General features: G+C 36.0%; 1 protein-coding gene across 1 annotated transcript in view; it reads left to right on the top strand.

Moving 5' to 3' along the window:
- LOC137641449 (MAM and LDL-receptor class A domain-containing protein 1-like) overlaps window positions 1-15000 on the top strand; it is a 287760-nt gene that overhangs the window by 8086 nt on the left and 264674 nt on the right. The window contains exon 2 of the mRNA XM_068373993.1: window positions 9486-9579. Coding sequence (XP_068230094.1) covers window positions 9487-9579 — 93 coding nt within the window. The 5' untranslated portion in view covers window position 9486. The remainder of the gene's footprint in view (window positions 1-9485; window positions 9580-15000) is intronic.

Below are 15000 nucleotides of genomic sequence, written 5' to 3'. Positions count from 1 at the left end.
TTTTTCTGTACTCCCATTTCCAGAAGCAGCAATTTGAACCGTTCTGTAATCTTTGATACTATAGTTTCTTCTTCTTCTTCTTCTTCTTCTTCTTCTTCTTCTTCTTCTTCTTCTTCTTCTTCTTCCATTTTCAATTAGTCAAGCTTCAAAGCACAACAGAAGCCGTTAGTGTATTGGAGTAATTTGTGTCTCCCTTTTCAATCAGGATTTTCCTAAAATTGTTATCTTTTATGTCATTACGTCTATCATTATGTCTTCATGTTATTTATTTTCATTTTTTTTTCATCAGGAAAGGAAAATTGTCGGCTTCCACATAACTCTAATAGGATTACTCTTTTTGCAAGCTGCATTACGACTCAATTGCGTGTTGCTTGCTTGTTACCAATAACTTTTTTTTGGTTAAGTCGCCATTGTTTCGTTTTTTTTTTACCTCCGCCAACGAAGTTGGAAGGAGGTTATGTTTCGCCCCTATTTGTGATTGTTTATGTGCGTGTATTTGTTTGTGAACAGCTTCCTGGCCGCAATTTTAATCGCAGAGTAATGAAACTTGTGTTGATTAGCTATTATGTAAAAAGCTGGAAATGATTATATTTTGAAAGGTCAAGGTCATGGTCAAGCCAAATGTCCAATTCACGTAATCAGCCATAAGTTTGGACATCATTGTCACAGAGACTTCAAATTTGGTTCATATTTGAGTGGATAAAAATCCATGCCAATTAATCCATGTTAAGGTCAAAGGTCAAGGTCGAGAAATAAGCTGCCGAGGTTGAGGTATGCACGCTATTGGGTGCCTGGTTCATATTTGAGTGTATGAAAATCCACGCCAATTAATACATTTTAAGGTCAAATGTCAAGGTCGAGAAATGAGCAGCCACGGCGGAGGTCTGCGCTCTACTTAGTGGCCCTCTAGTTAATCCTGTATTCTGATGCTTATATTGGATATATATTAATTTTCTCTTAATGCTTAAATGCATCTATGGAAGGCGATATCTTAAGATTTACAAAATATTACATATCCTGTTATTAAACATTGAGGTTATTCATTAATTTGGTTATATGATTAATAATCTATCAATATCTCATTTGGCCATTAAGTTTGAGGTGGCCTAGTGGAAACGTCCTTGCTTGGTGATCGACAGACTGGGGTTCGAATCCCGCTTAAAACTCGTTAGTTCTTTTGGTCGCTGCAACCTCACCATCCTTGTAAGCTATGGATTGGGAGGTTTGGGCGAGCCTGCTGAGTCATGTAATAATAATAATAATAATAATAATAATAATAATAGAGAGTAATGTTTACTATGCATAGGTGTTGACAGATCATTAAACAAGACTTGGTGGTATCTCAAGGATTATAGAATTACATGAGTAGAACAAAACTGTAATTGACGACACCTTAACTCCGTAATTCCTCGTTTTTATTTTTGTTTTCAACCTTAGTATATTTTAAAAGACGTATTTGTTGTCGTTTTTATTCTTATTTTTCTATTTTAGCCTGAGGAAATTATAAGACACATTTTCTCTTATATTGAAGGAATATAGCTTAGGCCTACCGTCAATTTCTTGCCTAAGCGTTTTTTATTAACTTTGGTCAAGGCTAATAGACACTTTATATAGGCCTATTATTGATTACCATAAGAAACCAGGAAAGAGAAATTGAATGATTAAAGATAATTAATGTAATAAATCAAGATAAAAAGAAAATATAAAATGAAATTTTAGAAAAGTTAACAAATCAATAGATCTGATGAGATGTAAAAAAAAAAAAAATTCAAATATTCAAATTTTTGCGTTGCTTTTTGGTTTTAAATTTGCGATAATTTATTTTTGCTGCTTTTAGTGTACAGATTTTAACACCATATTTATTAAATCTCCATATCTGGAAGAATGCTCCAAGTTTAATCTAAAATCCATCCTTGGACTAAGCCTTGATACTTTTAGTAATGATTAGTTTGTAGTGACTTGAAGGTAATTTCACAGCTTAGCAAATATGATGGAATTTGGCGAATCGTATGATATGAGCAATATAAAATAAATTACTTTAGATACATATGATTTAGTAAATTCACGAGAGAGAGAGAGAGAGAGAGAGAGAGAGAGAGAGAGAGAGAGAGAGAGAGAGAGAGAGAGAGAGAGAGAGAGAGAGAGAACCACCTGTTACTGTGTTGCAAGGTATGTTACTTGTTATTTTACCACATATGGGAGCATTACCTATTAGTATGATACGTTTTGTTATTATTATTATTATTATTATTATTATTATTATTATTAAATGCTAAGCTACAACCCTATTTGGAAAAGCAGAATGCTATAAGCCCAGGGGCCCCAACAGGGAAAATAGCCCAGTGAGGAAAGGAAATAAAGAGAAATAAAATATTTTAAGTATAGTAACAACATTAAAATAAATATTTCCTATCAAAACTTTAACAAAACAAGAGGAAGAGAAACTAGACTCACCATCTAAGCAATGTTCAGCATGTAGACTAATAAGTTACTTAGTATTTTTCGTGTATAATTAATATTCGAAGAATTTTATGAAAGTCTTCACCCATTGAGGTGAAAATTACCTTATTAAGGCTCTATTTTCCAAGGTTTACAAATTTTGACGGAATCACAGATACTTAGACCTAGTTTTCTTCTATCCCCACCTAAATATTTATCTCCACCGTATCTGCAACCCGCACTGGTCAACCAACAACCATGTACTAATATCTACCTTGAACTACTCAGTCAGCTGAGTATCACTGTAGCTTCAACCGTACCCTTAGTGGGGTAGGGCCCTCAGTGCAATTTCGAGCTGTGGACTTGATGCATTCCTCGAAGGATCTTTATAGAGTTCCTTCGGCTCCTAGCTGTGCTTCCTGTATATCTTCATACTTTTCTTTCGTTTACACTTCCTTTCTTCTATCTTGCTGTCCAGCCACTGCTAATAGTGCAACAGCTGGGTTCTCCCCAATTTCACTTTGACGTTGAAGGGTCTCACAGGGCCCAGCGTCGAGTTATATAGTCTAAATGATTAGATCCAATATCCAAATGAGAGAGAGAGAGAGAGAGAGAGAGAGAGGAGAGAGAGAGAGAGAGAGAGAGAGAGAGAGAGAGAGAGAGAGAGAGAGAGAGAGAGTATGGTCTACCCCAAAGCCAGTGCAGAGTCCTTTAAATAAAAGGCAACCGTGCTTACCCATACGAATTGGGAGAAAACACGTTAATAAAAGAAGAAGAAGAAGAGAGAGAGAGAGAGAGAGAGAGAGAGAGAGAGAGAGAGAGAGAGAGAGATTTTATATCCGAGGAATTGATTACTGCGTTCGCTCAGCCAAAGAATCCACATTTTACCTTCTGTGCCACTGACCAAATCTTAAAATCGCGAGACAAATAATTCGGATTTTCGCTTGGTGGATCAGTCCATCATTCGTTGATCCAGATAATTCCAATGATGGATTCCGTCTGGGTGCCAGTGAAGCAAAAAATTGATGGATGGACCACAAATAGCGAGAAATCGACAACCGTCCAAGATCATCCAAGATCATTCCGTCAGGTGTGTTAACACGCAAGCTGATCAGTTCTGATTAATCCACATATTTGGGTCTTTAATCATTTTACCCCCAAAGGACGTACTGGTACGTTTCACAAAACTCATCCCTTTACCCCCATGGACGTACCGGTACGTCCTTGCAAAAAAAAAGCTATAAAATTTTTTTTTCATAATTTTGATATTTAAAAAAAAAAAAATTCAGGCATTTTCCTAGAGAATGAGACCAACCTGACCTCTCTATGACAAAAATGAAGGCTGTTAGAGCAATTTAAAAAGAATATACTGCAAAATGTGCTGGGGAAAAAATAACCCCATGGGGGTTAAGGGTTGGAAATTTCCAAAGAGCCTGGGGGTAAAAGGGTTAATTATTTTTAATTAACTTTTTATTGGATATGGTGTAGGTTATCAAAGTTAAATACTGCCCTCAAACATACCTGGAATAATAATGGTTAATGATAGTGTTCCTATCCCAGCATCTTCGCAGACTTGTCTTCTGGCTGGATGGGATATAATCAGAGACTTCTTATTAGAATTAGTTTAATCTTACTTAGGTCTACATTTTTGCTCTACAGTAACAATCTCTCTCTCTCTCTCTCTCTCTCTCTCTCTCTCTCTCTCTCTCTCTCTCTCTCTCTCTCTCTCGTGAGAGTATGTAAACAAAACTCGTACACAACAAAAAAATTACAAATTAGCATCACTATAAAAGATCGAATTCTACTGCAATACATAAGTAAGAATCACATCCTAACTTTAGGATAATTAAGTAATGATTAAATCCTTCACAACATACGCTACTATACCATTAATCACTTCCTTAGATAGGCACTGCACATCACAAGGAACTGGCTATCCTTTGATGAAATTAACCAATGAATCCTCTATGGATTTAATCAGTCGAACGACTGGTGAAATCTAACCGAGGCCCTTTGCGTCAATGGGCGTAGGAGGAGTTAAGTCTAACCGTAGCCCTTTGCGTCAATAGGCGTAGGAGGAGTTAAGTCTAACCGAGGCCCTTTGCGTCAATAGGCGTAGGAGGAGTTAAGTCTAACCGAGGCCCTTTGCGTCAATAGGCGTAGGAGGAGTTAAGTCTAACCAATGCCCTTTGCGTCAATGGGCGTAGGAGGAGTTAAGTCTAACCGAGGCCCTTTGCGTCAATGGGCGTAGGAGGAGTTAAGTCTAACCGAGGCCCTTTGCGTCAATGGGCGTAGGAGGAGTTAAGTCTAACCGAGGCCCTTTGCGTCAATAGGCGTAGGAGCAGTTAAGTCTAACCGAGGCCCTTTGCGTCAATAGGCGTAGGAGGAGTTAAGTCTAACCAATGCCCTTTGCGTCAATAGGCGTAGGAGTTAAGTCTAACCGAGGCCCTTTGCGTCAACAGGCGTAGGAGGAGTTAATGATGATTAAACGATCACATTTCTTTTAGCAAATAAAGCTGGATCATTACAGACACCAGCTAAGGTGGGAGTGAAAAGTTGGTTGAAGATTGTGAAATATTCAGTTTTTCTTTCTTCGAGTTTAACAACGTCCAAAAATTAGCAATGTTTTATTTGAATTGTAAGTATTTTCTTTTTTTCTGATATGCTTTTGCATTAACTCGGCTTTATGTTTACTGGAATTTAGTCCTTGATATCATGTCATGACCTAAATACAGTGTGAAAATCGTCAGCCCAACCAGGATTAATTAATATCCGTATGTTGTGAGTTATGAGAGTATTACATAATGAAGTTATATGAAATACAGAGAGAGAGAGAGAGAGAGAGAGAGAGAGAGAGAGAGAGAGAGAGAGAGAGAGAGAGAGAGAGAGAGAGTTTCAGAAGCCCGTTATAATTTTCGGCCATCAGGTTAAAGGACAATTATGTATGATATAGGGCGAGGCATTTGATTAGCAAGTGTCTATATACGTATCATACAAACCTTCGTATTTTCACGTATTGTACATCATCATCATCATCATCATCCCCTCCTACGCCTATTGACGCAAAGGGCCTCTGTTAGATTTCGCCAGTCGTCTCTATCTTGAGCTTTTAATTCAACATCTCCTACTTCACGTTTCATAGTCCTCAGCCATGTAGGCCTGGATATTCCAATATTTCTAGTTCCCTATGGCGCCCAATTGAAAGTTTAGTGAACTAATCTCTCTTGGGGAGTGCGAAGAGCAGGCCCAAACCATCTCCATCTACCCCTCACCATAGTCTCATCCTGAAATTTTGGTGAACTAATCTGTCCTGTGGAGTGCGAAGAGCATGCTGAATCCATCTCCATCCACCCTTCATGATTGCATCCACATATGGCACTCTAGTAATCTCTCTTATTGTTTCATACAAAATTTACAAATCCTCCTAAATTCTTAAAAAATCTATACAGATCTAAATATAGATTTAAGGCGGGTTTACACGGTCGAACGGTTCGTCGAACGCGGTTCGGCAGACAAGTGTTTGAAGTGATGTTCGAAAGTTTGAACGGGGTATTTGGTTGTCGAACACGTTTATCAAACGGTTCGAAGAAAGTCTGTTCTCGCTTGACTTTTGTGGGCGGGTCTTCTTTGTCCACAAACCTTGCATTTGTGACTGACACCACCACTTCGAACCGTTTGACAACCGGGTTCGACGAACCGTTCGATCATGTAAACACCGCTTTAGTTATCAGACTTGGCAATCATTAATCTCCTATCAACCGTAATTTATACCTTCCCCTGAGGTATCATTTTCCCTTCATTTAATTTTTTTTTCTGCTCATTTGATTATAAAGATTTTTCATATCCTTTATATCCCAAATAATCATCTATCATTATCCTTTTTTCATTGGTCATAAAGATCGGAATATGATATCCGATCCGGGAAAAAATCTTTATTATCGAGAAAGATTTAGCAAGTTGATTGTCATCTTTTGCTGATGACTAGATTCCGTAGAGTTCCTTTATGTAGTTTGGACTAATATGACCTGTGGTCCAGTTGGTTTAAAGGTTTAAAGTCCGCTCATGAATGGCAGAGGCAAGGAACCGTGACGTTGTCCATCAAGCTAAACAATGCCCTAGAGACTGACCATATTTCATCAGCGCCCAAGCCCCCTCTCCACCCAAGCTAGGACGATGGAGGGACAGGCAGTGGCTTCTGATGACAGTAGATATACCTATAAGCTCCCCCAAACCCCCATCCTTAGCTCACAAGGATGGTGAGGTTGCAGCGACCAAAGAAACTACCGAATTTTGAGTGGGACTCTGAACCCCAGTCTGGCGATCACCAGACAGGGAAGTTACCACGTCGGCCACCACAACCTAAGAATTATTATTATTATTATTATTATTATTATTATTATTATTATTATTATTATTATTATTCCGGAAGGAAACTTTCTTTCAAATAGGTAGTGTTGAATATTATTGCTTGTTAAAAGTCAGTACTGTACTTCTGAAAGAAAATGTAATGCGAAGCATTGAGAAAGTTTCTTGTAAGCTGAATGCTACTGAAGCAGCAATTATTATTATTATCATTATTATTATTATTATTATTATTATTATTATTATTATTATTATTATTATTGTATTATTAATAATAATAATTATTATTATTATTATTATTATTATTATTACATAAGGTAGATAATCATGAAGAATGATGCCAAGGTTTTTATCACTTTAGAAATTTATCTTAATAGATAAAATGTTTTAATTTTGTAGCTTTTTTTCAATCCAGAAACTTTATTATAAATCTTGTGCGTTTCAGCCTCGCCTGTTTAAAAACGAGGCATTCATTTAAATTTAGAATTCGTAAATGTTTTATAACTGGACTGAATCGACTCTGGATTCTGTTGAGTTAGTATTTCTTGTGAAGGTCGTCGCCACACCAAACTTACACATTTTTATTTCAATTTCAATTTCAAACCTTCATAAGCAAGTTTTAATTTCTTTTCAATTTGAAAGCCGTCATGCTTATATCTGTCACTCCATTTCATTTCCAGCTAGGTTGAGCACATTCAAACCTACACATTTTTATTTCAGTTTCAAACCTTCATAAGTAAGTTTTCATTTCTTTTCAATTTGAAAGCAGTCATGCTTATATCTGTCACTCCATTTCATTTCCAGCTAGGTTGAGCACATTCAAACTTACACATTTTTATTTCAATTTCAAACCTTCATAAGTAAGTTTTCATTTCTTTTCCATTTGTCATGCTTATATCTGTCACTCCATTTCATTTCCAGCTAGGTTGAGCACATTCAAACTTTACACATTTTTATTTCAATTTCAAACCTTCATAAGTAAGTTTTCATTTCTTTTCAATTTGAAAGCAGTCATGCTTATACCTGTCACTCCATTTCATTTCCAGCTAGGTTGAGCACATTCAAACTTACACATTTCTATTTCAGTCTCAAACCTTCTTAAGTAAGTTTTCATTTCTTTTCAATTTGGAAGCAGTCATGCTTATATATGTCACTCCATTTCATTTCCAGCTAGGTTGAGCACATTCAAACTTACACATTTTTATTTCAGTTTCAAACCTTCATAAGTAAGTTTTCATTTCTTTTCAATTTGAAAGCAGTCATGCTTATATCTGTCACTCCATTTCATTTCCAGCTAGGTTGAGCACATTCAAACTTACACATTTTTATTTCAGTTTCAAAACTTCATAAGTAAGTTTTCATTTCTTTTCAATTTGAAAACAGTCATGCTTATATCTGTCACTCCATTTCATTTCCAGCTAGGTTGAGCACAGTCAAACTTACACATTTCTATTTCAGTTTCAAACCTTCATAAGTAAGTTTTATTTCTTTTCAATTTGAAAACAGTCATGCTTATATCTGTCACTCCATTTCATTTCCAGCTAGGTTGAGCACAGTCAAACTTACACATTTCTATTTCAGTTTCAAACCTTCATAAGTAAGTTTTTATTTCTTTTCAATTTGAAAACAGTCATGCTTATATCTGTCACTCCATTTCATTTCCAGCTAGGTTGAGCACAGTCAAACTTACACATTTCTATTTCAGTTTCAAACCTTCATAAGTAAGTTTTTATTTCTTTTCAATTTGAAAACAGTCATGCTTATATCTGTCACTCCATTTCATTTCCAGCTAGGTTGAGCACAGTCAAACTTACACATTTTTATTTCAGTTTCAAACCTTCATAAGTATATTTTAATTTCTTTTCAATTTGAAAGCAGTCATGCTTATATCTGTCACTCCATTTCATTTTCCAGCTAGGTTGAGCCCATTCAAACTTACACATTTCTATTTCAATTTCAAACCTTCATAAGTAAGTTTTAATTTCTTTTCAATTTGAAAGCAGTCATGCTTATATCTGTCACTCCATTTCATTTCCAGCTAGGTTGAGCACATTCAAACTTACACATTTCTATTTCAGTTTCAAACCTTCATTAGTAAGTTTTAATTTCTTTTCAATTTGAAAGCAGTCATGCTTATATCTGTCACTCCATTTCATTTCCAGCTAGGTTGAGCACATTCAAACTTACACATTTCTATTTCAGTTTCAAACCTTCATAAGTAAGTTTTAATTTCTTTTCAATTTGAAAGCAGTCATGCTTATATCTGTCACTCCATTTCATTTCCAGCTAGGTTGAGCCCATTCAAACTTACACATTTATTCCAGTTTCAAACCTTCATAAATAAGATTTCATTTCTTTTCAATTTAAAAGTAGATTCATACTTATCTATCTCTCCTTTTCGTTTTCATCTAGGTTTATCCAATTCAAACTAACACATTTTAATTTCAAATTCAAACCTTCATAAGTAAGTTTTAATTTCTTTTCAATTTGAAAACAGTCATATTTACATCTATCTCTTCTCATTTCCATCTAGGTTTAGCCCATTCAAACTTACACATTTTAATTTCAATTTCAAACCTTCATAAGTATGTTTTAATTTCGCTTGTAATTTGAAAGCAAGCATACTAATATCTATTTATCTCTCAGGCATTAATGTTTAACTCTCGACTCTCCTAACCTTGCAGGATGAAGACAGTCGCCCTCTTGGCGTTCATTTTGGTGGCCACACGAGTCAGTGCCTCCATCCTCCACCCCATATTGCCTTCGATTTTGTCACTGGTAAGTTGCAAATTTTACTTATTACCTTCAATTATGTCACTGGTAAGTTGAAAATTTCCTTATTACTTTCGCCAACTTCGTTGCGGCGAAGGTTATGTTTTGATGGGCGTGAATGTGATTCGCATAACTCAAAATCTATTTGAATAAATCTCATGAAATTTGGTGAGATGATTAGCCATCATCCAAGGACAATTTAATTAATTATATTTTAGGAGTGATTAAGTCAAAACTCAGGCCAATGTCTTTAAAAAGACCTGAAACGTCATTTTGCCATACCGTGGCCAATTTTTACCCGATTTGCATGGAACTAGTTCCAAAATGTGCATAATTTAATTGCCTATCTTGTTATATACATGATATAGGCGAGGGGTAGGCGCTCTACCGAGTGTTCATTCTAGTTGTATTTGTTTTCTCTTTCGACACCTTCTGGCAAGACGACAGGGAGTCTTGCTTGTTCATTGCTCGTATATGTCTCCTCATATTTACACCGGCATATCTTACCTTTGTGCTTGTATCTTGAAATGAGGCATTATAGAATTAGGTACTGGTAATAGAATTGGGGAAATCTATAATATACTTTCCAGGTATTAAATTTTACGTGGTTCATGTAAGATAAAAAAAAATTCTCCCCATTTGGTGAGGTTTTAAATGTCCGTGTTTTTGTTTATATTTTTGTGTGCATGTATGCGAGAGAGAGAGAGAGAGAGAGAGAGGAGAGAGAGAGAGAGAGAGAGTTACAAGGATTTTGAATGTTAATGACTAGTCCATCCGGACGGGAGACTCCATTTGGTCTTGGGTAGAGAGAGAGAGAGAGAGAGAGAGAGAGAGTTACAAGGATTTTGGATGTTAATGACTAGTCCATCCGGACGGGAGACTCCATTTGGTCTTGGGTAGAGAGAGAGAGAGAGAGAGAGAGAGGAGAGAGAGAGAGTTACAAGGATTTTGGATGTTAATGACTAGTCCATCCGGACGGGAGACTCCATTTGGTCTTGGGTAGAGAGAGAGAGAGAGAGAGAGAGAGAGAGAGAGAGAGTTACAAGGATTTTGGATGTTAATGACTAGTCCATCCGGACGGGAGACTCCATTTGGTCTTGGGTAGAGAGAGAGAGAGAGAGAGAGAGAGAGAGTTACAAGGATTTTGGATGTTAATGACTAGTCCATCCGGACGGGAGACTCCATTTGGTCTTGGGTAGAGAGAGAGAGAGAGAGAGAGAGAGAGAGAGAGAGAGTTAAAGGATTTTTGATGTCAGGACTTTTTTAGTCTCGGGGAGACTCCATTTGCTCTTCGGTAGAGAGAGAGAGAGAGAGAGAGAGAGAGAGAGAGAGAGAGTGTGTGTTACGAGCAGTTAAAGGATTTTTGATGTCTCAAAGAATTTGTAGTCCATCCCTGGAGAGACTATTTGCTCTTCGAGAGAGAGAGAGAGAGAGAGAGAGAGAGAGGGAGAGAGAGATTCTTTTTTGTCATTAATATCGAACTTGAGACGTCAAAAACTTCCCGGTTTGGTTTCGCTATTTTGAGTTTTACCAATGATTAGAAATCTTGTCTGTTCGCGTGCTTGAGCAAGCGGCCTCCTGAACAGACTTTATTTAAGTCTATTTATTTCCGCTAACTCTATTTTCTTATCGTTTATCTGAGGTCTTAAGACTTTTATATCCCTTTTCATATATATATATATATGTATATATATATATATATATATAAATGTAATATATATATATATATATATATTCATATATATGTAAGTATATATGTATATATATATGTATATATATATATGTATATATATATATGTATATATATGTGTGTATATATATATATATATATATATATTTATGAATATATATATGTATATAAAGTAATGCAAAGTCCATGTACAAAAAAATCAAGGGGATTTTTTAAAGAATGTGTTTTTGTTTATTCTGCATTAATTGACATGTAATGTATATATATATATATATATATACACACTATATATATAATATAAATATATACTGACACCCACACATATACATATGTATATATATATAGATATATATGAATATATATACTGTACATTATATATATATATATATATATATAAATATATATATATATATATATATTTATATATATATATATATATATATAAAGACAAAGACATTCATATATATTTATATATACCCACGAACATAAATACAGTATATATAGTTCTTTATTAATATATAATATATATAATATATATATATCTGTTAATAGAAGAAAGGAAGAGGGACTGCAATCTTATCATTGTTTGAAACAACCTTCTTTTAAAGATATTTTGAATACAAAAGTGAAACTATTATGCAGAATTTGTTATACACTATAACAAAAGCATAAGTTTTTATTATTATTATTAATTATTATTATTATTATTATTATTATTATTATTATTACTTGCTAAGCTACAACCCTAGTTGGAAAAGCAGGATGTTTTAACCCTGAGGGCTCGAACAGGGAAAATAGCCCGGGGGGGGGGGGAAGGAAATAAGGAAATAAGTAAAGTACAAGAGAATTAACAAATAAAATAAAACATCTTAAGAACAGTAATAACATTAAAACAAATCTTCTTATATAAACCATAAAAAAACACTAACAAAACAAAAGGAAGGGAAATAGACAGAATAAGGTGCCTGTGTGTACCCTCAAGCAAGAGAACTCTAACCCACGACCTTGGAAGACCATAGCACCAGGGCTATGGAATTATGGAATAAGAGAAATTCCTTCATTAAGAAATGCTATGTTAATCTATTTTCTATTTTCTCTTTACACAAGAAATGTGTACAAAAAGTTTTAATGTATCTCAGCAAGAAATTCATCAGGAAAATGATGTAAGGATTGTAGAGAATGTCATTTATTTAAATTTTCTTTTAATTTTTTTTTTCATATTTTAAGCGAATCTTAGTTCGTCAGTACTACGAGGATATACAGTAATTATTATGGATTGTTCTAATCTATAATCATCATCTCCTTCGCCTATTGACGCAAAGGCCATCGGTTAGATTTCGCCAGTCGTCTCTACTTTGAGCTTTTGAATCAATACTTTTGCATTCAGACTCACCTACTTCACGCTTCATATTCCTTAGCCACGTAGGCATGGGTCTTCCAACTCTTCTAGTGCCTTGTGGAGCCCAATCAAATGTTTGGTGAACAAATCTCTCTTGGGGAGTGCGAAGAGCATGTCCAAACCCTCTCCATCTACCCCTCACCATGAGCTCATCCACATAAGGCACTCGGGTAATCTTTTATAGTTTCATTTCTAATCATGTCCTGCCATTTAACTCCCAATATCCTTCTGAGGGTTTTGTTTTCAAATCTACTAAATCTGTTGGATATTATTTTATTGTCATACCACGACTCATGTCCATAATATATATCCAAGAAAAACAACTAGTTATGCTATAGTAGGAAAACTGAGGCAAAGTTTTCAGAATCCTCGTTGACATGCAGTAAGAAATGCCATGTTTAAGAAATGCACCTTATTGTACCACCCTTATGATCTTTGATCTTCCTACCGTGTTTATTTCACTCCGAATTTTTCGTTTATTTGTTTGGGAATCTCAGTTCGTCAGTAAGAATGTAATTATTAGGGATTAGACTAATCTATAATCTATAGAAATAACTAATTATGCTATAGTTGGAAAACGGAGCTAGGCTTTAGATTGTATGATGACATGGAGTTAGAAATGCCATGTTCAAAAAATGCACAATACTGTACCACCCTCATGATCTTCCGACCGTGTTTATTTCACTCGTAATATTTCCTTTATTTGTTTGGGGATCTCAGTTGGTCAGTAAGGATATAATTATTAAGGATTTGACTAATCTATTGTCTATAAAAAATAACTAATGCTATAGCAGGAAAAGTGAGCTAAAGTCTTCAGATTCCATGATGGCATGGAGTAGAAATGCCATGTTTAAGAAATGCACCTTACTGTACCACCCTTATGTTTTTCACACCGTGAATTATTTCGTTACCCCGGGTGTTCATTGGGGGTGTCAGCCGTAGATAATAGTGAAGCCATATCAGCAAGGCCACGTAAATTCTTTGCATTTTGCATAAGAAGGGATTAGTTAGACGGAAGTCACAAGCCGTATTTATTTACGCTCGTGGTAATGTGCGTAATCGCTTTGCGGATGAGAGTATGTGCGCCTTTTTTTCTTTTTCTTCTTTTGGTGTTTGTTCAACCTAGATTCTTTACATTACGGTCGTCCAAATCCCTTTTCGCCTTTTTAAATAGTTTACACTTGCTTGGTTTGGTGGAATTTACCACCAGTTCAAGGCTGCGTCTGTTTCAGTTAAATAACATGGGCGCACTATCCTATTCATTTCGCTTCCTCTAGTTTTTTAAAGTTTTTATATTTTTATGAAAAGATTTATTTTAATGTTACTGGTCTGAAAATATTTATTTTAATTGTTCATTACTTTACTTGTAGTGTATTTATTTCCTTGTTTCCTTTCCCCACTGAGCTATTTTTCCATTTTTGGAGGCTTTGGGATTATAGTATCCTGCTTTCCCAACTAGGGTTGTAGCTTAGCTAGTAATGATAATAAATCCTCACTGGGCTATTTTTCCTTGTTGGAGCCTTTGGACTTCTTGCATCCTGCTTTTCCAACTAGGGCTGTAGCTTAGCTAGTAATAATAGTAACTCCTCACTAGGCTATTTTCCCCCTGTTGGAGCCCTTGGCTTATAGCATCCTGCTTTTCCAACGAGGGTTGTAGCTTAGCTAGTAATAATAACGGAGAGTTTTCCTAATATTTCCACCCAGATATAAAACAGTGTTTGTATTCACTGGGGTCACGGAAAAGAGTGCAGGACTAGCAAGCCCAGTTCTAAGGACTTGTTGAGGTGCCACCCTCTTCTAAGGGGAAAATGCAGTATGATTGTTTGGCTTTGTCAGAAATCTAATAAAATCGTGAAAATCTGTAACGAAAGATTACACGTTTAAAGGTTTAAAGGTCGCTCATGAATGGCAGAGGCAAGGGACAGTGACATTGCCCTAGCAATCAGGACAATGCCCTAGAGACTAACCATATATTATATGATTAGCGTCCAAGCCTCCTCTCCACCCAAGCTAGGACCAGGGAGGGCCAGGCAGTGGCTGCTGATGACTCAGCAGATAGACCTATAGGCTTCCCCAAACCCCCAACCTTAGCTCACAAGGATGGTAAGGTTGCAGACACTAATGGCAATAACGAGTCTGAGTGGGACTTGAACCCCCGACTGGCAAACACCAGGCAGAGACGTTACCAATCAGGCCACAACAACCCGGGTTGTGGTGGCCTATTGGTAGCGTCCTTGCCTGGTGATCGTCAGACTGGGGTTCGTTTCCGGCTTAAACTCGTCAGTTCCTTTGACTGCTGCAACCTCGTCATCCTTCTGAGCTAAGGATAAGGGTTTGG

This window comes from Palaemon carinicauda, chromosome 5, assembly GCF_036898095.1.
Source record: "Palaemon carinicauda isolate YSFRI2023 chromosome 5, ASM3689809v2, whole genome shotgun sequence".
Classification (NCBI taxonomy): domain Eukaryota; kingdom Metazoa; phylum Arthropoda; class Malacostraca; order Decapoda; family Palaemonidae; genus Palaemon; species Palaemon carinicauda.
Note: the sequence above shows the minus strand (reverse complement) of the source record. Positions and strands in the feature narration are given on the sequence as shown.